The 24,234-nt window shown below is 46.4% G+C and overlaps 1 protein-coding gene and 1 long non-coding RNA gene across 4 annotated transcripts in view; one reads left to right on the top strand and one right to left on the bottom strand.

The window, feature by feature from the left end:
* Positions 1-677: 677 nt before the first annotated feature.
* On the top strand, positions 678-12,410 carry LOC113450756 (uncharacterized). 3 transcript variants are annotated; one of them, XM_087928065.1, is made up of 4 exons: positions 678-747; positions 4,291-5,271; positions 6,424-6,529; positions 7,565-12,410. In XM_087928065.1, exons 2-4 carry the CDS (start codon positions 4,477-4,479, stop codon positions 8,581-8,583), a joined length of 1,920 nt encoding a protein of 639 aa, XP_087784191.1. In that variant the 5' UTR covers positions 678-747; positions 4,291-4,476; the 3' UTR covers positions 8,584-12,410. The 3 variants fall into 3 exon arrangements, with proteins under 3 accessions (XP_087784191.1, XP_026577832.2, XP_087784192.1); XM_026722047.2 differs by having other exon boundaries at positions 730-835; XM_087928066.1 differs by lacking the exon at positions 678-747 and adding an exon at positions 924-998.
* Positions 12,411-20,634: 8,224 nt separating this feature from the next.
* The window catches only part of LOC148126517 (uncharacterized), a 30,545-nt gene continuing 26,945 nt past the window's right edge, over positions 20,635-24,234 (bottom strand). Inside the window, exons 2-3 of the long non-coding RNA XR_015742512.1 lie at positions 23,842-23,941; positions 20,635-22,145 (exon numbers count right to left, since the gene is read on the bottom strand). This is a non-coding gene — a long non-coding RNA (uncharacterized LOC148126517). The remainder of the gene's footprint in view (positions 22,146-23,841; positions 23,942-24,234) is intronic.

Genomic DNA, 24,234 nt, shown 5'->3' with positions numbered 1-24,234 from the left:
CCTATTCTATTCCTATTCCTTATTCTATGCCTATTCCTATTCCATTTCTATTCTATTCCTATTCTATTCCTATTCCTTATTCTATTCCTATTACTAATTCTATTCTATTCCTATTCTATTCCTATTCCTTGTTCTATTCTTATTCTATTTCTATTCTATTCCTATTCCTATTCCTAATTCTATTCTATTCTATTCCATTCCTATTCCTTATTCTATTATTCCTATTCTTATTCCTATTCTATTCTATTTCTATTCCTAATTCAATTGTATTCCTATTCCTTATTCTATTCCTATTCCTATTCTATTTCTATTCTATTCCTATTCTATTCCTATTCCTTATTCTTATTCCTATTCCTAATTCTATTCTATTCCTATTTTATTCCTATTCTTATTCCTATTCTTATTCCTATTTTATTCCTATTCCTAATTCAATTCAATTCTATTCCTAATTCTATTCTATTCCTATTCTATTCCTAATTGAGTTCAATTCTATTCCTATTCCATTCCATTCCATTCTATTCCATTCCATTCCATTCCAAACAAGGAAACCTCCTGCAGCCCAGCGCAAGAGAAAGCCTCTGCTTTCTGCCTTGATTTCGGGAGAGGGCTCAGCGGAGCGAGGTACTCAGTGGGTTAAAGGGAGCGAGAGAGGCTGCTTGCTAGAGAGGCCTTGGAGAGAAAGAGAGGAGTTTAGGGGGGATTTAAATACTCGATGCACCTTCCTGTGCTGTTTTAATCTGCCCCTGTGTAAGTGGTGGGAAAAGTGGCGCGGGGGGGAGAGACTGGCGGTGGGGCTCCTCCGGAGGAGCTGGACCAGCGCGCGCGCTCCAGTTCGGTGAGCTACTTTTGCAAAAAGACGAGAGCTGCAAAGGGGCGAAAATGCAAGGGGGACCCGGCGGTGTCCCCCCCTCCCCCCCCGTCCTGTTCCTGAGCGGAGAGGAACCCAGTAGCTGCAAAGTCTTTCAAGTCCGGGCCTTGCTTGGCTTTCCCGCCTCCGGGTTTCTGCGGTTTAGGATGCACTACAACTCCCATCCCTCTCGTTTGCTGGAACGGGGAGCAAGCGTAATCTTGCGCCGTGCAAAATTTTGAAGATCGGGCCTGCTGGCTCCGCTGCTTCAAGCTCTGCGGCTAGGATGCACTACAACTCCCATCCCTCTGGCTTGCTGGGGTGGGGGTGGGGGAAACAAATGTCATCTTGCGCCGGGCAAAAATGCGTGCAATTTTGAAGATCGGGCCTGCTGGCTTCTACGCTCCAGGCTCTGGCTAGGGATGCACTACAACTCCCATCTTCTCACTATCTTGGCGGGGAAGTGTAATTTCTGCCCCGTGCAATTTTCCGGCCCTGATGGCTTCCCTGCTTCCAAGCGCTGCTCTAGGATGCACTACAACTCCCATTCTCTCGCTTACCGGGGCAGGGGGGATGAGTAATCTTGCGCCGTGCAAAACCCGTGCAATTTTCAAAGTCCGGGTCTGGGGCGGCTTCCCCGCTCCAGGCTCTGCCGCTAGGATGTACTACAACTCCCATTCTCTCGCTTGCTGGGCCAAGGAGCAAGTCAGCAAGTGTAATCTTGCACCCTGCAAAAATCCGTGCAATTTTGAAGTCCGGGCCTCTTGGCTTCCCTGCTCCAGGCTCTGGCTAGGATGCACTACAACTCCCATCTTCTCAACACCTTGGCCAGGAAGCAAGGGAAGTGTAATTCTGCCCCGCCCCGTGCAATTTTAGAGGTCCAGGCCTGCTGGCTTCCCAGTTCTGGGGTTCTATGGCTAGTATGGACTACAGCACCCATCTCCTTGCTGTCAGGGGAGCGAGGGCTATGTAATCCTGTGCCAAGCAAAAAGGCCGGCCACTTAGGAAGGGTGGCTTGTGCAGTGGCATCCCCTCTTTGCAGGAAAGTGTAGAAAGAAGCATGGGGGGTGGGTGATGTCTATGCAGATAGGAAATTGTAATGGTAGGGATGATGGGATTTGGAGTTGAGTGCTTTTTTTTTTAGTTTAGAAAAGGCAGGTGCCAGTCCTGCAGGTTTTCCAGCTCTGAATTGGCTCCTGCAGTTAGGTCTGTTAGGATGGCTTTGATCTGCCTGGATTAACAGGTGAAAGCTCTTTAGTTCTATTTATGTTTATTGCCCGTTTAATATTTGCATATCAAAGGTCCTGTGAGTAGCAGGCCAAGTTGTGGTAGCCTTGGGATGAAAGTGCATTCCTTAAAGTTGTGTTTACAATGAAGCTATAAGAGTTGCGGAGTTATTTCTAATGTAGATACATATCTATACAGCTGTAGCCTTTATTTAATCTTAATTATCCATCTCATCTTCCACTTCCATCCTGTTTCCTCACCCTGCTGCACATCTATTGTCTAATATGAACCTCCCTTGCACAGTTGTAAAGTGTGCAACTAGTTCATTATAAGCAATGTTGCTACAATCTCCCAATGTGCTTGAATCTCTGATGACAGTTAAAACTTTTGTCCTGTCAGGAGGTGGCAACATGTTTTGGGAGTCTCTATCTTGTGACGTACGTCCACAGTGGAGCCCAACATGTCTCCTGTTTAATGAGACACTTATTAAGTGAGCTTTGTCCCATTTTACAACATTTCTTCCCACCGTTGTTGAGCGAACAACTGCGGTTGTTAAATTAGTCACACGGTTCATATTTGTGATGGTCACAGTGTCCGTGGGTCAGCTTTTGTGTCCTTCTCACAAGCCAAATCAATGGGGAAGCCAGATCCGTTGAACAACTGTGTTACTCAGTTACGTCAGTGATTCACTTAACAATGGTGTCTAGAATAGGTGGTAAAACCCACAACAAATGTCTCACGTAAACAGCATACATTTTGTGGCTCAGTTGTGGTCGTAAGTCGAGGACTACCTGCAACTGGATGTGCCTGGGCTGAAAAGCCTTCTGAGATCATCTGTGTAGCGATTCTATAAAGCAGTGATGGCTAACCTTTTTGTTAGGATCTGATGAAAGCGCGTGTGCACTGGCACCCATAATGCAATGTGCCCTGCCCCCCGTGCATGTGAGCGCAACCTCCCCTTATCTGCACTGTGCATATGCGTGTCTCCCAGCTGATTTTCAGGTGGTTTGAGGCCTTTTTCTGCCTCCCAGAGGCTCGAGGGAAGCCTCTGTAGCCTCGGGAGGCCGAAAAACGGGCCTTCTGGAAATACCAGAAGTGCCCATTTTTAGCCTCTGGAGGGCCTCTACAGCCTGGGGGAGGCTGTTTTCGCCCTCCCAGGGGCTCGAGGAAGCCTCTGTAGCCTCGGGAGGCCGAAAAGCAGGCCTTCTGGAAATACCAGAAGTGCCCATTTTTAGCCTCTGGAGGGCCTCTACAGCCTGGGGGAGGCTGTTTTCGCCCTCCCAGGGGCTCACGGGAAGCCTCTGCAGCCTTTTGGAGGCCGAAAAACGGGCACTTCCGGTATTTCCAAAAGGCCTGTTTTTTTTGGCCTCCTGAGGCTACAGAGGCTTCCCTCGAGCTTCCGGGAGGCTGAAAATGGCATCAAACCGGCTGAAAATCAGCTGGGAAAGCGCGCACATGCGCAGTGCAGGTAAGTTTGACTGGGGCTTGCGTGCCCACACAAATGGTTCTGTGTGCCACCTGTGGCTCTGCGTGCCACAGGTTCGCTATCACGGCTATAAAGAATCAGGAAGTTACTGAATAAATCTCTATCTTGATCTTGGCAGAGATAAGCCAGATCTGTTATCAAAGTCAGGAGAAGAAGACAAGGCAAAAAACAAGGCGAAAATAATGCAGAAAAAGCTTACGTCTCTACTTCACGTGGGTATAAGGGGGAAGTGGGGACAGTACAATCAGACTAGGAAGACCGTGGTGCAATAGCCATTCCCAACACAGGTGGTCCTTGACTTACGACCACAATTGAGCCCAGAGTTTCTGTTGTTAAGTGAGGCATTTTTAAGCGGGATCTTTTTTGCCGCAGTTGTTAAGTTAATCATGTTAAGTGAATCTGACTTCCCTGTTGATGTTGCTTGTCAGAAGGTCGCAAAAAACGATCCCATGACCTTGGGACACTGCAACCGTCATAAATACGAGTCATTTGTGAAGCGTCTGAATTTCGATCACGTCATTGTGGGGATTCTGCCATGGTCGTGAGTGTGACAGACAGCCCCAAATCACTTTCAATGAAGCTTTTAACCGGTCACTGAATGAACTGTCTTAAGTCGAGGACCATCTAGAAAAGTTTTAGTTTTAGCCCTCCTGGGGAAATCATTCTTGGTCTGGTCTTTTTGTTGGGCTGACAGTTTCTCAAATTCTTCCTTTTTTTCTTTTCTCCTCAGAGAGTGCCACTTCGCTGCTGAATTATGTCGCACAGCTCACTGCTTCTTTAAAAGCCTTCCCATCTTGGAGGGAAACTGCCAGCTGTATTAGAGAGAGAAATTCTGGGATATTCCTGCATGCTTCTGGCCCAAGGCTGACTGAAATTGCAAATTTTGTGGTCAGCGACGCCTGCTCTTCGAGAGGCCATGGCAGCTGAACAGAGGGCCAGGAGAACGGATGGCCTCCCAAGGCACAGAGGGGTCAAAGTGGAAGAGCGTCAAACCGTCAGCCCCCGAGGGGCAGAGGGAGCGGACCGGGCTGGGAAACTGCCTCGCGTCCTCCAAGTGGGCACCATTCGAGAGTTCCTGAATTGGGCTGCCCCACGGCAAATGAAGCAGGAGCCCAGGGAGGACTTGCCCGAACTCTGGGAAACCCAATGGCAGGAGTTCCTCGCTGCGCTCCGGGCCTCTCCTCTAGGGGAGGGACACCAGCAGCTGTCCGAGGGACCCGCCCCGTGGGTGGACAACAAAGCCTTTTTCGCCTCTTTTGAGCGCCTGGCTGGAACCTGCCAGCTGCCCCGCCGAGAGTGGTTGGCACGCTTGGTGCCCGTGTTGGGCACCGAAGCCAAGGAAGCCTACAGTAGTCTCAGTCTCCAGGACCGAGGCGAGTACGCCAAAGTCAAGGCGGCCATCTTGAAAGGAGATGCCTTCCGGATGGAGGCGCAGCGCCAACGCTTCCGGCAGTTCCGCTACCACGAAGCCTGGGGGCCCCGGGAAGTGTGCAGCCAGCTTCGGGAACTGTGCCGGGGATGGCTGAAGCCGGAGAAACACACCAAGGAGCAAATGTTAGACCTTCTGGTCCTGGAGCAGTTCCTGACTCTTCTGCCCCAGGAGATCCAGAGCTGGGTGCGGGAACACGGCCCGGAGTCATGTGCCCAAGCCGTGCCCCTGGCAGAGGCCTTCCTGATCAGGCAGCAAGAGGCTGAAAGAAAGGGGAAACAGGTATATGACTGACAGAGCTAAGCTGCCTTGTCCTTGGCACAAAATGGTTGTGCGGTGATGAATTTAAGTGTTGTTTTGCATTTTCCTGGAAGAGGTCTTGTTTACACACTAGCTCTATACCCGTGCTTTGCTACGAAACTATGTGATCGGGCTTAGTTTGGGGGGAGGAAAATGAGGGGAAAAAATTCTGCCTCTGCCTACCAGCATCCATCAGTTTTCATCTGGTTAGCGTCCTGTCTGTGTGAGTGAGTTGAGGACTGTTTGGAAACTGAAACAGTATTTGCTGTGTGAGCAAGGAGGAGACAGCAAGGAGCCTGGGCATGGCTTAGCTCAACTGAACTGAAACTCTTCTCCTGTGCTTGTGTTTTGCATTTGGAACAGATTTCTTTTCATATGGGGAGGGGAAATAGAACTCCTTAGCATCAGAGCATTTAATAATAATATACAAAATACTATTACTCTGATGGTCATTTAAAAAAATCCTTTCTTAGCACCTAGAAGCCAAGAGGAACATACGTGCCAAATTTCAAGTTTGTAGGCTTTACGGTTCTGGAGATTTTTTGATGCATGAGTGATATTTCGCTTTTATATACATAGAAGATTTATATAAGCTGCTTAAGACAGCTTCACTTTCATTTTTACTGCTTGCCCTTCCTCCTCACACTTAGAGCCTGGTGGTACAGATGCATTTCTCTTCAAACAATCATACAGTTTGTAGTACATAGATTTGCAAAACAATGGGATAAAGGAATATTCTTGAACTTTGTTTGATGATTTACCTCATGGTTACTGTGAAATTGTCTGACTGCATCAATGCAGTGCATGTTATCTCAGCTTGCAGAGCTTGGATTCATTGAATGAGTTTACCCAAAATGCAAATATTGCGGAATATACAGCCTCATGCTACATGACTAAGCTCCATTTTATGCTGAATAAACTAAATTATTAATGTATCTTTAATAGAAAACTAAATTCAGATAGATTTTTTTTTCTCCAAAAGCATTTTATTAAAATAAATTTGATTTAAATTTAAAAAAATCTGATTTAAATAATAAAATCCAATTTAAATTAAAAAGAAAACCCCTGATTTTTAATTAATTAAAAAAAACATCGATTTTTTTTATTCCCCCTGCTTTTCTGCTCATCTTTCAGACTCGGGGAACTCAAGTGATGAGCTGGGCTGAGATGAAACCATCTCCTGTGAGTGCTGGGCTGAAGCGGATTCACCGAGAGATGAAGCAAGATGCCAGAATCCTGGGTAAGAATTTCCTGCCTTTGGTTCTTTGGAAGCTGTAAGATCACCTGTCTCAAACAACTGTGCTTCACAGTTGTGGGGATGCCAAGGCCTAGAATTCCCATCCAAAATTCAGAAGTACTGACAATTCTGGGAATGAGAGAGGGCTGTAAAAGCAATGTAAAGCGGTATAAGTCTAAATGCTATTGCTATTATTTCCATTTTTGTCCTAATGTCAGAGAAACAGTGGCAGATAGCCTTTATCGTGTTGAATTACCTTGTGTGAAATTGTCCATCGCAAGTTATCCTACAGTGCGTTGGTCGCACAAAGGTGGCCGCGTCGAGTTGTCCTATACCTTCATTCCCACATATCTGTGATGACGAACCTATGGCATGTGTGCCACAGGTGGCATGCAGAGCTATTGGTGTGGGCACGCAAGCCCCAGGCAAACTTACCTCACTGCACATGCGCGGGCCTTACAGCTGATTTTCGGCCCGTTTGAGGCCTTTTTTTGGCTTCCCAGAGGCACGAGGGAAGTCTCTGCAGGCTTTGTAGGCTGAAAAAAAAAAAGAGGCCCATTTCATCACTTCCTGTATTTCCGGAAATACCAGAAGTGGTGAAACGGGCCCAGTTTTTGGCCTTGAGCCTCTGGAAGGCCGAAAATCAGCTGGGAGGTGCAGTGCAAGTAAGGGGGCGGCGGAGGCGGGGATTGGAACACGCATGCACAGGGAGCGTGGAGCCCCCCCATGCGCATTGCCTTCAATTTTTGGAAAAGGAGCCCAAAAAGGTTAGCCACCACTGCCATATATCATTACACTAGTGCATTTTTCAGAAGACAGGTGTGACACAGGCATGATGGAAGCACCTATAGCGCTTCCCATAGCGCTGTGTTGTGGACCGGCTGCACCTTGCAAACACTCTTCAAGGGCAGCCCCAGGTAGAGCACACTGTAGTAGCCCAGATAGTAGTCCAATATACTGCGGAGGGGTTGGGTTGGGGTGGCTGGATCCCAAATGTTACTGGACCCACCAAATAAAGCTTCTTCCTTTTTGTTTCAGACTTGGGGAACGCCAACGGGGAGCATCCTGAGAAGGCCCTGAACCGAACTACTGAAAATGGGTTGAAGGCTCCTGGCAGAACCCAGCTGGTCCAGAGGAGCTTCCAAAGTCCTGATAGCAGGACAGCTTTGCGCCCAAGCCCGTCCTTCTTCAAACACCAGCGGGTCCACGCGGCGGAGAGCCCGCACCAGTGCCCCGACTGCGGGAAGCATTTTACGCAGCGTTCGAGCCTTACCATCCATCGGCGGATCCACACGGGGGAGAAGCCGTACCCCTGTCCCGAGTGCGGGAAATGCTTCCGTCAGAGTTCCAACCTCTTGAAGCACCAGAGAATCCACTCGGGGGAGAAGCCGCACCAGTGCCCGGAGTGTAGCAAATGTTTCGCCCAGCGCTCCAACCTGCTGATCCACCAGAGGACCCACACGGGCGAGATGCCCTACGTGTGTGCCGAGTGCGGGTCCTGCTTCAGCCAGCACCGGGGGCTGGTCACTCACCAGCGGATCCACATGGATGAGATGCCGTACGGCTACGGTTGCCCGGATTGTGGGAAGTGCTTCCAGCAGAACTCGGATCTGACGAAGCACCTGCGGGTCCACACGGGCGAGAAGCCCTACAGCTGCCCCGAGTGCGGGAAAAGTTTCAGCTACAGCTCCAACCTTAGCAAGCACCAGCGGATCCACACGGGCGAGAAGCCGTACCTCTGCAACGTGTGCGGGAAAAGCTTCAGCCATTTGTCGACGCGCAACACCCACCAGCGGGTCCACACGGGGGAGAGGCCGTACGGCTGCACCGAATGCGGGAAAAGGTTCATTTCCAGTTCCAAACTCACCCGGCACATGAGGACACATTCCATATACACCCCTTACATCTGCAACGAATGCGGGAGGAGCTTCGGTTCCCATTCGGCCTTGACCACCCATCAGAAGGATCACTCGGCTGAGAGTTACAGCGTGGGCGGCTTGTGGGAGGGAGCCGAGCAGGGCCCTAGCGACTTCATGGGCAGGATGTCCCCTCTGTGACTGTGGCGGAGTTAGCCTTATTCCTTGTGAGACGACTAGTCAAGGCGCTAGTCCCTAAAAAGTATTGGAATTGGGCAGCCTGGCTTGTGGGGGCCGGATGTGGGAGTAGAAAGGAAGTCGAGCTATAGAATTTAAATGTGGTGGTTTTGGAAGATAGAGTTAGGCTGGAGAGAGAAAAAGAAATAGGGTAGTACAGAGGATTGGAGGCTTAGATTGTCAAGTTAGTTTTAGGAAGAAGGCAAAGCCTCCGCGGAAGAGAAGAGCTTTGAAGCTAGCTGCTCATTAAAATGGCTTCCCTGAGGCCCCGAGCCAGCATATTTTGAGCCTTCCATTATTAGTATAATCCCCACCCCCCTTGCTGTAATTTAGCTATTTAATAGCTCTGTAGATCCCCCAGATTCAGGAGCAAGTTAGCTGTGATTATTGGGCAACTTGTAGGTAATAAGTGAAAACTCCCCCTTCTCAGTATGGCTAAAATCCAACTTGAAGATGGTATCAAATTTTTTAAAATCGTTTTCTAGTGTTTGGATTGACACGCTAAATTAGCACTTCCTTTCAATGGTGCAGTTATAATGTTCAATGCAGATTGTGCACTGTGTCCGGTTATCCCCAGTTTAAAAATGCCAGTGCATATGATTTTGGGTGGCTAGGTTGTATTCTGAATTGGGGGCCCGTTGTCCCCCTTTGCTTGAGCAATGTTTCTCAACCGTAGCAACTTTTAGGAGGTTTGGACTTCAACTCCCAGAATTCCTTAGCCAGTCATGACTGGGGAATTCTGGGAGTTGAAGTTCACACCTCTGAAAAGTTGCTAAGCTTGGAAAAGATGTGCTAGACTTTTCAGAATGTAGACATACCATATATACTCAAGGTGGAAGCCCAGGTGTGAGTAAACAGGCCCTAAATTCTGTGGAAAAAAACACTGGAAAACGTGCCACTCACCGATAAGCCAACCTGCATTTTTCATGACAGTTTGGTTAAAAAAATTCAAGGGTCTCCTTAGCTAAAGATGGGCCTCTATGAGATATATGAGTAATTTTTACAATACATTAACCGTATATACAAATGGATAAGCCAAATCTGATTTTGGGTACGTTTTGGAGCCTTAAATTCTCGGCTTATTTGTGTGTATATATGGTAGATTACAAAAGAGAGAAGGTTCTGGAATAGAATATTGCAGGATACAGTACTTGACGGCACCGGAAAAAGTGATTTATGACCTGTTTTTCATGCCATTGTTGCCGGTCCCGTGATCACAATTCAGATGATGGGGAACTAGCGGGTATTTACGATGGTTTCGCTATCCTGGGATCCCTTTTTTGCGACTTTGGCAAGCAAAGTCAACCGCATGACTAATTTTAACAACTGCAGTGATTGACACAACTGTTGCAAGGAAGGTTGCAAAAATGGGGCAAACCTCGCCAACCATCTGGCTTAGCAACAGAAATGTTGGGCTCGGTTGTGGTTGTAAGTCAAGGACTACCTCTAATTGATTGTGAACCCTGGTTGACTGATTCCCACAATCTGGGAAGGTAAATCTGAACAGGCCTCGTGATAATGTCAGGGCCTGCATGTCCCCGTTCTGTAAAGAGAAGGCAGAAATGAGAGGAGAGGAAGAATTCATCTCTTTCCGAGTGGTGGTATTCTATTGGTTCGTCCCGGTTCTACCGAGCCGGTAGCGGCGATGAGCAGCGGAGACAGAACCGGTCTTCTCCACTGCTCTGCTGTTAGGCCCACCCATCCGCCTGGGCTCCCGGTTTGATCCTCTGAATTTGAAGCGCAGCTGCTTTGCGCGGCACAGCAAGAGCGTTGCGCGACAGCTTGCTGAAGCAACCGGGAGAATGCAGGCTTGTAGGAGGTGAGTTGGAATGCCTGTGCAAAGGGTGCGTTTGGTGTGCACGGGCCTGCAAAGTTTGGTGCACGCGCACGAAGCGCGCCCGCCAAGCCACACCCGCCAAACCGGTGGTAAAACTTGTTGGATCCCGCCACTGTCCCCTTCCATTTTCAATAGCTCTAGTCCCCCTCTTAGCAGATGTCCTTCACAAATTGTTTTCAAAAGAACGTGACTTTGGATAAAAAAAAAGGGCATCCTTTAGTCAATTAACAGTAAACAATAAAGGAGAAAGTAGGTTTGGATTACAGTGGCGGCTGCTAAGCATCTAATAGGGAAGATGCCTGCATTTTAAAGGAAAGTATAAAGGGGAAAGAGAGATGGTAGGTTTGTATAAAATGTATGAATAGAGTAGAGAAAACGAGGAAGGGTAAAGGTTTGTTCAGTAGTAAAAGCTGGGGGAAATTGAAGGAAAAGCAATTCGGGACAGGCAAAAATAACGGCAAATAATCCTCAGTTCGTTTAGTGACCGTTCAAAGTTAACAATGGCTCTGAAAAAAAGTGACCTATTGACTCTTGCCCTTGGCTGTGGCTTTCCTCCTCCTGTCTCAAGGATACAGGTAGTCCTCAACTTACAGCAGTTTCCTTAGCGACCATTCAAAGTTAACAACCACATTGGGGGAAAAAAGCAACTTACGGCCGCTTTTCACACTTAACGACTGTTGCAGCAGCATCCCCATGGTCAAAATTCAGATGCTTGGCAACTGGCTCATATTTAGGACAGTTGCAGCGTTCCCTGTGTATGTGTGTGTGTGACAAGTGGGGAAGCGCGATGACCCGGGGCGTGACACAAAAATAACAAAGTCACAAAAGTAGGATAAATTCCCTTTAATGCCTCCAACTTGGCCCCCAATGTCCAATTGTCCACGGCTGGATATCAAACTCTTCCAAAAACAGTTTATGAAGAAAAGAAATGCAGTCCGAACCGAAAGTAAAGATAATTAGAAATTAAAAGACGAACACAAATCACACTGAAGTAATTAACACAGCAAGCCAGGATGATAAATTGCAGACTTCCAAAAGATAACGCAGCCCCCACAGTTGGGAGGATGCCAAAACCCAGATAAGCCTTGACAAAGACAATGCATGCTTTGCTTCCAGCAAGGAGCTGTATGCAAACGCCCCACTTATATCCCGTTCTCCCAGCTGCAACTAATGAAAGGGATCAGGGCCCTTTCCTCTCCCGTAAGTCATGTTGCTCCCTTCTCCGTTCTTCCCTGCATGCCCTAGGATGAAGAGGGGGTGGCCCTGGGTCTTCCTCTGAATGCCCACCTGGACTGTGCCCTTCCCCCGTTTCTTCCACAGCCACAGAGCCACACTCCCACTCCCTGTCAGCTGCTCAATCTCTCCCTCAGAATCAGACTCCAACAAGGGCGTGACAGGAAGCCAGGTTCACTTAACAACCATGTGACTAATGTCACTTAACAATAGTCACTTAACAACTGTGGCAGGAAAGATTGGACAATGGGGCGAAATCCGCTTAACAGTCTCGCTTAGCCGGAGAAATTTTGAGCTCAATTGCGGTCCTAAATTGCGGACTACCTGTGTTTCCCCTTGAGTGTTGCATCCTTTCCCAGTGTAGCAGCTTCCACAGGTTTTGTATCCTTGAAGGCAAGATTGTCAGGTAGGCTAATAGACAAAAAACGAGAAGCAGACAACTGTGTGTGTATTGTTGTTGTTGTTGTTGACTAGGGATTAATCCCCGTGTCTTCCCACTTTTAGCCTGACATGTTAGCCAATAGGTGGGCATGGAGTATCCCTTAGATTTAGTTAGCGTAACCTGGTTTCGTTGGAAGAACTGCAACGGGAAGGCTCACACACGCAACACACTAAAAGCCAAAGTTAGGCCAACTCCTATTCGGGCTTAGCCGTGTGTGAAACTCCGCTTTGTTCTCACACATTCAGGTTGGAGTCCAAATAAAGTTCCAAACCAAAGAAACGTCGTCGTGTCGTTTGATATTGTGGGAAACAAGGGGGTTTGGTCATTCCCAACTGGCTCTGCAAGATTTTTGGGGTGGGGGAGGGAGGAGTTGACACGCAGACAAGCTGATTTTAGAACGATGGCGTTGAACTATTTAAACAGCTAAATGGTGGGAAAATTACGTCCTTGGCATCAGGTGTGTCGTAATAGGTTGATTTGGGAAAAAAAGAGGGGACAGTTTTAAACCCTAATTACTGAGGTCATTGTGAACCCAATTGTCTTCTAATCAGTTGGAAGGGGCCATAGAGATCTTCTAGTCCAACCCCCTGCTCAAGTAGGAAGTCTTATACCAGAGGTCTCCAAACTTGGCAACTTTAAGACTTGTGGACTTCAACGCCCAGAATTCTGGGAGTTGACGTCCACATGTCTTAAAGTCGCCAAGTTTGGGGACCCCTGCCTTACACCATTCCAGACAAGTGGCTGTCCAATCTCTTCTTAAAGAGCTACATTGCAGACATATAAAGTGGGGCTCTCCAATCCCTGGGCCGCAGCTCATTAACAGAGCCGTGGCCCATTCAGAACTGGGTGCTGTGATGGCGAGCACGTATGCGCACACCGTTGCACTTGTGCGAGTGGCGAACGAGCATGTTTGTGTGTGTGCAAAGCTCCCATTCGTGCAAGGGGTGGGTGCTTGCACTCTTGCACGAAGATCCATTCACTCGCACAAATGGAGCTGTGTGAACCAGTGGTGGGATTCAATTTTTATTTTTTTACTACCGGTTCTGTGGGTGTGGTTTGATGGGCGTGGCAGGGGAAGGACACTGCAAAATCCTCATTCCCTCCCAAGCCCACTAACCTGCTTTCCAGCTCTGTTCTCCTGTGCAGGGCAACCAAAGGAGACCCAGCCTATCAGCCGGGACTCGGGAGGCAGAGAATAGATGGGGGCGGGGCCAGTCAGAGGTGGTGTTTGCCGGTTCTCCGAGCAACTCAAAATTTCCGCTACCGGTTCTCCAGAACTGGTCAGAACCTGCTGAATATACCGTCTCTGGTGTGAACCCACGTCCGCCACTCGCATCAAACAAACCCCTCCAACCTCCGGGCTGCGAAGCCGGAGAAGTTGGAGACCACTGATCTTAGCCAAACCTTCCCATTCATCCTTCAGAGCTGCAGAGTGGCTAACAGTGTCAGGCACTCCCTTACGAGCCTCCCCTGTCAAGATCTGGAAGCATGGAAGAAACTCCCAAATATTGGTGGTAACTCTCGAGTTGCTTCCTTGGCGTAAAACTTGCATTTGTGGGTCTTGGGATACAACTGGAGGAGGTGTGTGGAGCCCGTTGATGACCAGGTGAGAGTGATTTGGTCTGATAGAAGTGATTCATTTGTAGGGGCAGATCAAATAACTAGATCAAGGCTAGCGGCTAACTGGGTTAAATAAACCCAGTCTGCTCAAAAGCCTTCACAACAGGCCCTTGACCCAGGAAGTGAACATTACATTAAGTTAAAGAGTTTTTCTTTAAATATTAGAAAATATCTTCCTGAGCTTTGTTTTTTTTTTTTGGCAGCTGGAATTGAGGTTCTACTTAAGTGATAATCTACTGTCAAACTCCTTTTTGTTGATTATTTCTCTTCCACTTTCCTCCTGGTATTTTTCCAGTCCCTCCTCCCAATCTTTTGCTCCCACGATTCTAATGCCAATTTTTTTTTGCTTTCATTTCTACATTTTTGTCCTTCTGTTAGGGGTTTAGACAACGGTGAGCTTCAAACATTTTAGCAAAGGGTTCTCTGCCCAGTTGTAGGTGGGTGTGGCCATGGTGGGCGTGGCCTAGTGGGGGAGGATGTTTTTGCCCTCCCCGGTCTCAGCCAGTCCTTGAGTATTGAAGATAATGCAGTTAATATATCCCTGTACACAGTTATAATTCTGGCCACACCTAACCCATTATCCCTAAATGTTATTAACCCTATAACGCAGTGGCCCCCAACCTTTTTTGTGCTGCGGCCCGGTACCAGAATCACAAAATGGTCCGCGGCCCGGTACCGGCATCAGCATGCATGGCAAGGCGAGCTGAGTGACCTGCCAGCCAGCCGTCCCCCGCTTTTCCTCGCCACCTTCAACTCCTCCTTTGTACCTTTGTCGATGGGCTTCGGGACGGTTGCTTGGCTCGCCTTGCCTTGGGTGCTGAAAGAATCCTCGCGCCTTAGTTTTGTTCGAAGCCACCACCCCTTTCGATGAAACTAAGGCGCGAGGATTCCTTCAGGACCCAAATGCCGCTTTCCAACTGGAAAAGCTCACTGGAAGCACTTTCTCATCAAAACAAGATGGCAGCGCCCAGCAAACCGGCAGCCCGGTAGAAAATGTTCCATGGACCGGTACCTGTCCGGGGCCCAGTGGTTGGGGACCCCTGCTATAACATGTCTACATCCCTACCCTATTCTGACCCTCACTAACTGATCCCCACCTGGTGCCACCTTCACCATGTTTTAACCTAAGTCCTAATTACCACCTATATGTGCCCCAGCCTGCTTTAACAATATGCACCACATCCATAAAGAGCCAGTTCCAGCAGCCCTGCAGTTTTTGCAGAATCCATCCTGCAGCCCTGCAGCTGCTGCAGAATCCATCCTCAGCTCTGCTGAGTCATTCCAAAGCCATCGGCCAGCACACAAGCAGAAATACAGATCCTGCAGCAGCAGAGATAAGGTGACATGGCCAGCTGACTTGCTGCGAGGCATACTCAGAGCTGGCGGACTCTGGGTGTACTCGGAGCCCGACACCCAGGCTCTGGAGATTTTCCCCGAGCCTCCGGGAGGGCGAAAACGGCCTCCCCAGGCTCTGGAGGCTCTCTGGAAGCCAAAAACAGGCCCATTTCTGGCCTTCTCAAACTTCTGGGAGGCCCGTTTTTCGCCCTCCCTGAGCCTCTGCCTGTGCCCTTACACTTACTTGCATCCAAAACGGGGCATTGTGGGGACTCCTGGGAGGGGAGGGGGTGAGGTGGGCGGGGTCAGCCAGGAGTCGGATTTGGCGGTTCTCTGAAATGCACAGTCTTAGCTAGGGCTCTCCCGAACCCCTGCGAGCCCCCAGCAGCCCGTCCTTGAGTTTAGAGCAGTGTTTTTCAAGCTGGCTGTAGAATTTTGGGAGTTGAAGTCCACATGCCTTAAAGTGGCTAAGAATGAGAAACACCGATTGATAGGATGTTTCTTAAAACTGGGGAAAGCTTTTGAGACAGGGAATGGATACAGAGATACCTCCATAGCCTCTTACATAGTGTTACTATAACATTGGGGAATATGGTCTATACAGTCCCTGGGCCAATCCCACCACCCCTCTAAAGTCTTGGGAGAGGCTCCTCCGGGTACGGTTATGGAATTGTAATTTGTGTGTGTGTGTGTAATAGAAGTGGCAAAGTAATCTAATTATATGTATTTAATGACATCTAAATTAAAACACATTTAGTTTCAGTCCTAGCCTTGTTGACTTCTTTTACCTGTGTTGGGGAATGTACAGATCTCCTGTGCCACCAAATGGTGAGTTAGGATTCTTGGCTTGAAAAAAAATTTGAGAAGTCCTATTGATTTCCTTTGACCCAGGATTCAGGCCTACCTGTAGTTGCTGAGTTTGCTGTCTGTTTATTCCCCGCTTTTATTCTGATGGATTTTGGTTGCATTCTTTAATGATGACCCAACAATGAGAGCCTGCAGAAGTAATTTGGAATTTTCTAATCCATCTCTCCTTTGGCCATAAACTTTCACTGTTTCTGGCTTATCACCTTCTTCGACTGAATTCAGCCAAGTCTTATGAGGAAACATTTCTGGCAGTAGCTTTTGAATACCTCAGGTTCTTTGTGACTATTGATTACTCTGGTGAAATAATTTAAACGTTGTGTCAAATTCTGATTCCCCCTTCCAAATATACCAAATATCTCTAATGTTTTCTCACAGGACTCATAAGAGTGTGTTCTGATTTTGTTTTTTCCTCTGGAAATGTGTTTGATAACAACCAAACATCTCTGGGAAGTTGCTTATTGTTAACCTGTGGGGAATTTGTTGTGTCCATTTTTCTTTGTTGTGGGGGGTGGGTGGGTGTGTGTGTTTCTTTGGTGATTGGGGGTGCGTTGAGGCCATGGGACATATCTTTGCTAGGGTTTCTAGCTCCAACCTTGGCAACTTTTAAGACTTCTGGGAGTTGAAGTCCACAGGTCTTAAAGTGGCCAAGGTTGACATTCTCCATTTGGCTGGAATGGATACTATATGATCAGGTGTATAATATTGACTTTCTAAGTTGGACTTAGCATTGCCAACATTCCCCACGCAAATAGTTACCTTCTAAAGTTGTAGATGGTGGGGTAATCTTGTTAAATGTATGTTGCTCACAAATATTTTTAACACATATGTGTGCATGTGAAATGTATGGTAGCAATGATCTTTGTATTCACGTTTTCTGCAATGTAACATTGGAAGTATAGCGTGCGTGCATAATAAAGAGTGGTCTCAGGTCATCTACAGGCTTCTAGTTCTTCTGTCTGATGGTCAGCTTTGCTGGTGGTGCACTCTAGTGGTAGCATAACGAGTTAAACCCACAGAGCAGGTAGAGCCATCCAGGATAGCAATCAATGAACTGAGAAGAATTCTCCAACGAGTCCAGATGGACGCTTCCAGGACACCATCTTCAGGATGTGAGGAGCCCAGGAGGAACCCAATCAGACCCTACTCCACCTTTCAAGACAGGAGAACCTCAGACAAACAAAGATATATGAGGGTTTGAACGGTCAGAAACAGACCATGAGGGTGTGAGGCTACAGGTGGGGGTTGTGCTTACAGCCCAACACCATGCAGGATGTTTGGCATTTGCCAGAAAACACCAAGATTGGCAAATTCACCACTGGCACCCTGTGCTCTTCATAGATGAAAGCAGGTTCACACTGAGCACATGTGACAGATGTGACAGGGCCTGGAGATGCTGTGAACGTTCTGCCTGCAACGTCCTCCAGCATGACCGGTCTGGCAGTGGGTCAGTAATGGTGTGGGGTGGTATTTCTTTAGGGGGCCGCACAGCCCTCCATGTGCTCGCCAGAGGTAGCCTGACTTGTCATTAGATACTGAGATGACATCCTCAGATCTCTTGTGAGACCATATGCTGGTGCGGTTGGCCCTGGGTTCCTCCTAATGGAAGACAATGCTGGATCTCATGTGGCTGGAGTGTGTCAGCAGTTCCTGCAAGATGAAGGCATTGATACTATGGACTGGCCTGCCCCTTCCCCAGACCTGAATCCAATTGAGCACATCTGGGACATCATATCTCACTCCATCCACCAATACCACGTTGCACCATAGACTGTCTAGGAGTTGGGAGATGCTTTAGTCCAGGTGTGGGAGGAGATTCCTCAGGAGACCATCCGCCACCTCATCAGGAGCATGCCCAGGCATTGTAGGGAGGTCATACAGGCACGTGGAGGCCACATACACTACATCACGGTTGGATCAGCCTGTAGTGTTTTTTTTCCACTTTAATTTTGAGTGTAACTCCAAATCCAGACCTCCATGGGTTGCTAAATTTGACTTCCATTGATAATTTTTGTGTGATTTTGTTGTCAGCACATTCAACTATGTAATGAACAAAGTATTTAATAAGAATATTTCATTCATTCAGATGTAGGATGTCTTATTTTTGTGTTCCTTTTATTTTTTTGAGCAGTGTATATGACAGTAACTTTATTCAGTTGATGGTAGCTTCTGTTGTGGATGGAGGCTTAAGATCATGCGTTCCCTCAAGTTACTTTAAAAAAAAAAAAAAACTAAACCCAGCATTAGGAAGGTGGAATTACAATACTGAACATATAAACTTTTCCAATGAACGAAACAAGCTGGTGTTTGTTTCTTTGTTCATATAACTGATTCCATAGGTGACAAAGAACTGTCCAGGGTGCTGGAGTCCAGTTGCCTCCTGAAAAATGGCACCCTGGGACAATCATGATCTGGATGACTTTATAGCTACACAATTTGGGATGAACACCCTTGGAATGGTGTGGGAGTAGGAAAAAATTGCAGACTACAGGAACCACTCAAGTGACCCCGAGGACACCGATAAACCTCCAAGGGCTTCCATGACCCTCTAAAACAGGGGTCTTCAAACTTGACAGCTTTAAGACTTGTGGACTTCAACTCCCAGAATTCCTCCTCCAGTCATGTTATCTCAGGAATTCTGGGAGTTGAAGTCCACAAGTCTTAAAGCTGCCAAGTTTGAAGACCCTTGCTCTAAAAGGATGCAAATGACCAGCTGCTGGCAAGGTATATAAATCCTTTGATTTCCCCCCTCTCCCATCCAGTCAGAGCTGAAGAAGCTTCTTGGATGAGAAGCGAAATGTCTCCAAAAGAAAAAAATTAGAAAGTCCAGTTGCCTCTTGGAAAAAAAAACATCTTTGGGACAATTTTTTTGAAATCAAGTTGGGTGCAATATGGATTCTGGCCACCAGATGGCAGCAAGCAACTCCCATCTTGATTTCAGCTGATGGTTGGAAAAACTCCAAGTGGGAAACAGGTTTGAATCAGGTTCAGAATCCCAGAATAACAAGAGTCCAACCCCTTGCTCAGGCCATTTCAGACAAATGGCTGTCCCGTCACATCTTAGAAACCTCCAGTGATGGAATCCATGGTTCATGCACGCGGTATTCCATCCTGTCTTGCTGATTTGGAGAATTCTGGGAATGGAGGCATGGAGATTTCTGGAAGTTGAAGTCCACACACCTAGAGTACCATTCTTTTCGCTTGTGAAATTGGGAGAAGTTTATAGTGTCAGGTTCAACCCTCAGCGGATTGAGGGCTAGCCTAGAGCCACAAAAATACCTCTGGTTATGTAATGATGTAATTCTTAATTTGATGTGTAAATTGTAATTCAAGCCTCAAGCTAAAAAAAAGAAGGAGGAGAGAATCCTTTTTCCCTTGAAGAGTTCTCCTCTCAATCTCGAATCAGTCAGAGGTGGTATTCAGTCAGTTCTGATAGATTCTGGAGAACCGGTAGCGGAAATTTAAAGTAGTTCAGAGAACCGGTAAATACCACCTCTGGTTGCCCCTGCCCCTATCTATTCACTGCCTCCTGAGTCCCAGCTGATTGGCTGGGTCTTCTTTTATTGCCCTGCACCGGAGGATGGAGCTGGAAAGCAGGTTAGTGGGGTGGGGAGGGAATAGAATAGAATTATTCTATTGGACACATAAGGAATTTGTCTTGGAGCATATGCTCTCTATATACATAAAAGATACATTCGTCAAGAGACAAGAATCATAAGGTACAACACTTAATGATAGTCATAGGGTACAATAAGCAATCAAGTCATACTAGGAAACAGTCCGTATAAGTCGTAAAGATACAAGCGACAAAGTTACAGTTATATAGTCACAAGTGGGAGGGGATGGGTGATAAGGAGTGATGAGAAGATTAATAGTAATAATAGCGCAGACTTTGTGATAGTTGAACAAGGTTGAGGGAATTATTTGTTTGGCAGAATGATGGCGTTTGGGGAAAAACTGTCCTTGTGTATGATTGTTCTGGAGTGCAGTGCTCTATAGTGTCGCTTTGAGGGAAGGAGTTGAAACACTTCATGTCCGGGATGTGATGGGGTCTGTAAATATTTTCACAGCCCTCTTTTTGACTCGAGCAGTATACAGGTCCTCGATTGAAAGCAGGTTCGTAGTAATTGTTTTTTCTGCAGTCCTAATTACTCTCTGAAGTCTGTGTCTGTCTTGTTGGGTTGCAGAACCAAACCAGACAGTTATAGAGGTGCAGATGACAGACTCAATAATTCCTCTGTAGAACCTGAATCAGCAGCTCCTTGGGCAGTTTGAGCTTTCTGAGTTGGCACAGAAAGAACATTCTTTGTTGTGCTTTTTTGATGATGTTTTGAAGTTAGGTGTCCATTTTAGGTCTTGTGATATGATAGGACCTAGAAATCTGAAGGTCTTTACTGTTGATACTGTGTTGTCTAGCATTGTAAGAGGTGGTAGTATGGGAGGGTTTCTTCTAAAGTCTACCACCATTTCTACGGTTTTGAGTATGTTCGGTTCCAGATTGTTCTGGTTACACCACGAGGCAAGTTGAATGGAGATTTTGCAGTAACATTTATTTATTTATTTATTTGATTTGTCAATTGTTTACAAGATAATAAGTATAAGTGTATACATAGTTATGAATACATGAAATGGGTACATATAAGAAAAATAAAATAAAAATAAAAATAAAAGAAACAATAGGACAGGGACGGTAGGCACGTTGGTGCGCTTATGCACGCCCCCTAGAGACCTCTTAGGAAAGGGGTCAATAGTAGACAGTCTAAGGTTAAAGTTTTGGGGGTTTGGGGAAGAAACTTCCTCTGGAGTGGGGTGGAAATGGGGATTTTACAGTATCCTTCCCTTGCCACGCCCACCAAGTCACGCCTACAGAACCAGGAGTAAAAAAAAAATTGAATACCACTACCGGAATCAGTCCTTCAGGTACACAGGCAAGAAATTCATTATATTCCTCTTTTCTACCTCTTTCCAAGCACTGCAGTCACCTGACTTCCCTCCAAAAATAATGGAAAAATACAGATTTCATACACTCCCAAGACGGCCGTGGGACAGTGCCAAAATAAGAGGGGAAGTAGCTAACGGATAAATTAAGTCTGTCTCTTTACCGTGCTAGGGGAAATGGATTTATTTATATAACCTCTAGAATAGTCCACAGCTTACAGCAGTTCATTTAGTAACTGTTTAAAGTTACGTCACTGAAAAAAAAGTGACTTAACAAGTATTTTTCACGTGACCGTTGCAGCATCTTCATGGCCACGTGATCAAAATTCAGATGCTTGACGACTGACTTGTATTCATGATGGTTGCAGTGTCCTGGGGTCATGTGATTCCCTTTTGCGACTTTTTGACAAGCAAAGTCAATGGGAGAGGCCAGATTCACTTAGCAATCCTGTTATTAACTTAACAACTGCAGTGATTTGCTTAACAACGGGGGCAGGAAAGGTCGCAACATGGAGCAAAATTCACAATGGGTGTCTTGCTTAGCAACAGAAATTGTAGGCTCAGCTGCGTTCATAAATCGAGGACTACCTGTATTCTGTATTAGCAAAATCGTAGATATGTTACATGGATTGTTTTCCATATATATTCTGCTGGGTTAGGAGAGCCAAATCCGTGGCTTGTAATCTCTAAGCTATTTCAGAATAGAATAGAATAGAATTCTTTATTGGCCAAGTGTGGTTGGACACACAAGGAATTTGTCTTGGTGCAAATGCTCTCAGTGTCCATAAAAGAAAAGACACATTCATCAGGAGTAAAGAATCATAAGGTACAACTCTTAATAATAGTCATAGGGTACAATAAGCAATCAAATCATACTAGGAAACAGTCAATATAAATTGTAAGGATACAAGCGACAAAGTTACAGTCACAAGTGGGAGGGGATGGGTGATAAGGAGTAATGAGAAGATTAACAGTAATAGTATTGCAGACTTAGGAAATAGTTGGACAGTGTTGAGGGAATTATTTGTTTAGCAGAGTGATGGCGTTCAGGAAAAAACTACCCTTGTGTCTAGTTGCTCTGGTGTGCAGCGCTCCATAGCGTCGTTTTGAGGGAAAGAGTTGAAACAGTTTATGTCCGGGATGTGAGGGGTCTGTAAATATTTTGACTCGTGCAGTGTACAGGTCCTCAATGGAAGGCAGGTTGGTAGTAATTGTTTTGTCTGCAGTCCTAATTATCCTCTGAAGCCTGTGGCTGTCCTGTTGGGTTGCAGAACCAAACGAGACAGTTATAGAGGTGCAGAGTGATTCACCAGATCTTCTAAAAAATGAAATAAAGACTCCATTTCATAAAGTTTCCCCCTCAGAATTAGCAAAGAAGGAGTCTTGGGCTTTATTAAGAGCTGAGGGATTCGCTTTCAGAACAGAAATGAAACTTCTCTCAGAATCCATTAGTCATAAAATTCTATTCCTAGTTTTTCCACTTCCCATCCCAGCATTGGCTGATTTTCATTAGCCTTAGTTCAATGTTGGAGTAAAACTTTTTATTATTATTATTATTCCCTTTCTTCCTTTTTAAATGGGAAGTTACAAGTGTTCAACAACTGAGAATAACACACCCGTTACTGAGTTACAAAAAGATCCAGATATAATACTTGGTGCTCAAAATTGGCCAGAATTTTCTATTTTCCTTTCAGTCAGGCCAAAATGGCTCGGCCTGGATCTCAAAAAAGATACCTGATTATTCCCTGATGGTGTTTAGGTTTAATTGTTTTTAACTCAAATTTGTTTCCATTCTGAAGGAAAACAAACGAAATTAAAGAGGAAACCAACACCCTTGAGAAACAATTCTAAATCAGCAGACATTTGAAACAAGAAGCAGGGGGATATCAAGCATAATTTAAATGAAATCAAGTCTGATCCCCTGCCTTCGACTGACACTTCTTCAAATACTTTTTTTTCTCAAATTTCTTTCATTCAAATCAGGCTGCCCATATATAAACTTTAGTTCTGGGGACAAGGGTGTTTCTAAAGTAAGGTTAAAAAAATAATAATCAAGATGGCGGCCACAATGGGGTTGCCATCTTGACCAGTTTGGTCCCATCCTGTGGATGCTCCTGTTATTGTAACTTTGGGGTTGTAATCAAACCATTCTGCCATTTTTCTTTTAAGGTGTGTGAACTTCAACACCCAGAATCCCACAGCCAGCAATGCTGGTTGTGGGATTTCTGGGAGTTGAAGTCCATACATCTTAAAACTGCCCAGTTTGAGCAGCACTGCTCTGAGGTTGTGTTTTAATTGCATTGTATGTACAGTGTTATAACCCTGTTTATTTGGTCAGCAGAAAGGCAGGAGTTCAACCTCATGCAGATCGGGGTGTTGACACGGGAGATGGGGGCTTAATTCCCTTTTATGGTTAGGGACATAGCAGGGTTCCCTTTCGATGCGTTCGGTCAGGAAATGCCTTCTCAAAAAATGTAAGCAACATGGGAGAGTCGCACCGGCCAGCCAAGCGTATCCTACCATGAAATTGTGTCCTTCACAAGCCCCCTTCAAGATACAAGTCAAAAAGGCAGATGTTGGAAGAGTTCCCAACAGCAGTGAAGGCCTCAGGGCCCCTCCCTGTGTCCAGACTCTTATGTCCTAAAAGCAGCAGGGATTTAGGTGGGATGGGCCATCAGCGGGTGACTCAGCAAGACCTCAGGCTCCAGATTGGGTGAAGTCATGTCTCAGGATTGGAAGCAGATGTGAGCGGTGAATCTCTGCAGCTGTGCAGCCCTCGATGCAAACCAGATGGGGCGCCCAGAATGGACTGGTGATGGAGATGGATGGAGGAGGGAGGCCGAGACCTCGAGGGATGGAGGCCGGAAATGTGATCTCTCCTTTTTACCCCTTCACTCCAAGAGAAAGGCCTACAGCCAAACTCATCTGACAGATCAGACAAAGGTCTTCTTACCTTTCTCTCACACTTCTAGGAGGTCAAGCACAGGACAATATTTGGGAGTCTTGGTTCTTGGTTCACACCTAGAGTACTGCATCCAGTTTTGGTCACGACCCTATAAAAAAGATGTTGAGACTCTAGAAAGAGTGCAGAGAAGAGCAACCAGGGTGATTAGGGGACTGGAGGCTAAAACATACGAGGAACGGTTGCAGGAACTGGGCATGGCTAGTCTAGTGAAGAGAAGGACCAGGGGAGACATCATAACAGTGTTCTAATATTTGAGGGGCTGCCACAGAGAGGAGGGGGTCAAGCTATTTTCTAAAGCTCCTGTAGGCCAGACAAGGAATAATGGAGGGAAACTGAACAAGGAGAGATTCAACCGGAAAATAAGGAGAAATTTCCTGGCAG

Source organism: Pseudonaja textilis, chromosome 2, assembly GCF_049901715.1.
Source record: "Pseudonaja textilis isolate UNSWEBS1 chromosome 2, rPseTex1.2, whole genome shotgun sequence".
In the NCBI taxonomy this organism is placed as follows: Eukaryota; Metazoa; Chordata; class Lepidosauria; order Squamata; family Elapidae; genus Pseudonaja; species Pseudonaja textilis.
The sequence above is the reverse complement of the archived record's forward strand: the minus strand, read 5'-3'. Positions and strand labels throughout refer to the sequence as shown.

Excerpts from the sequence above, each read along its gene's own strand:
- LOC113450756 (XM_087928065.1), top strand. The coding sequence starts at position 4,477 with ATGGCAGCTGAACAGAGGGCCAGGAGAACGGATGGCCTCCCAAGGCAC. Across the intron at positions 5,272-6,423 it reads CTGAAAGAAAGGGGAAACAG|ACTCGGGGAACTCAAGTGAT; the intron begins GTATATGACTGA and ends CTCATCTTTCAG. Across the intron at positions 6,530-7,564 it reads GCAAGATGCCAGAATCCTGG|ACTTGGGGAACGCCAACGGG; the intron begins GTAAGAATTTCC and ends TTTTTGTTTCAG.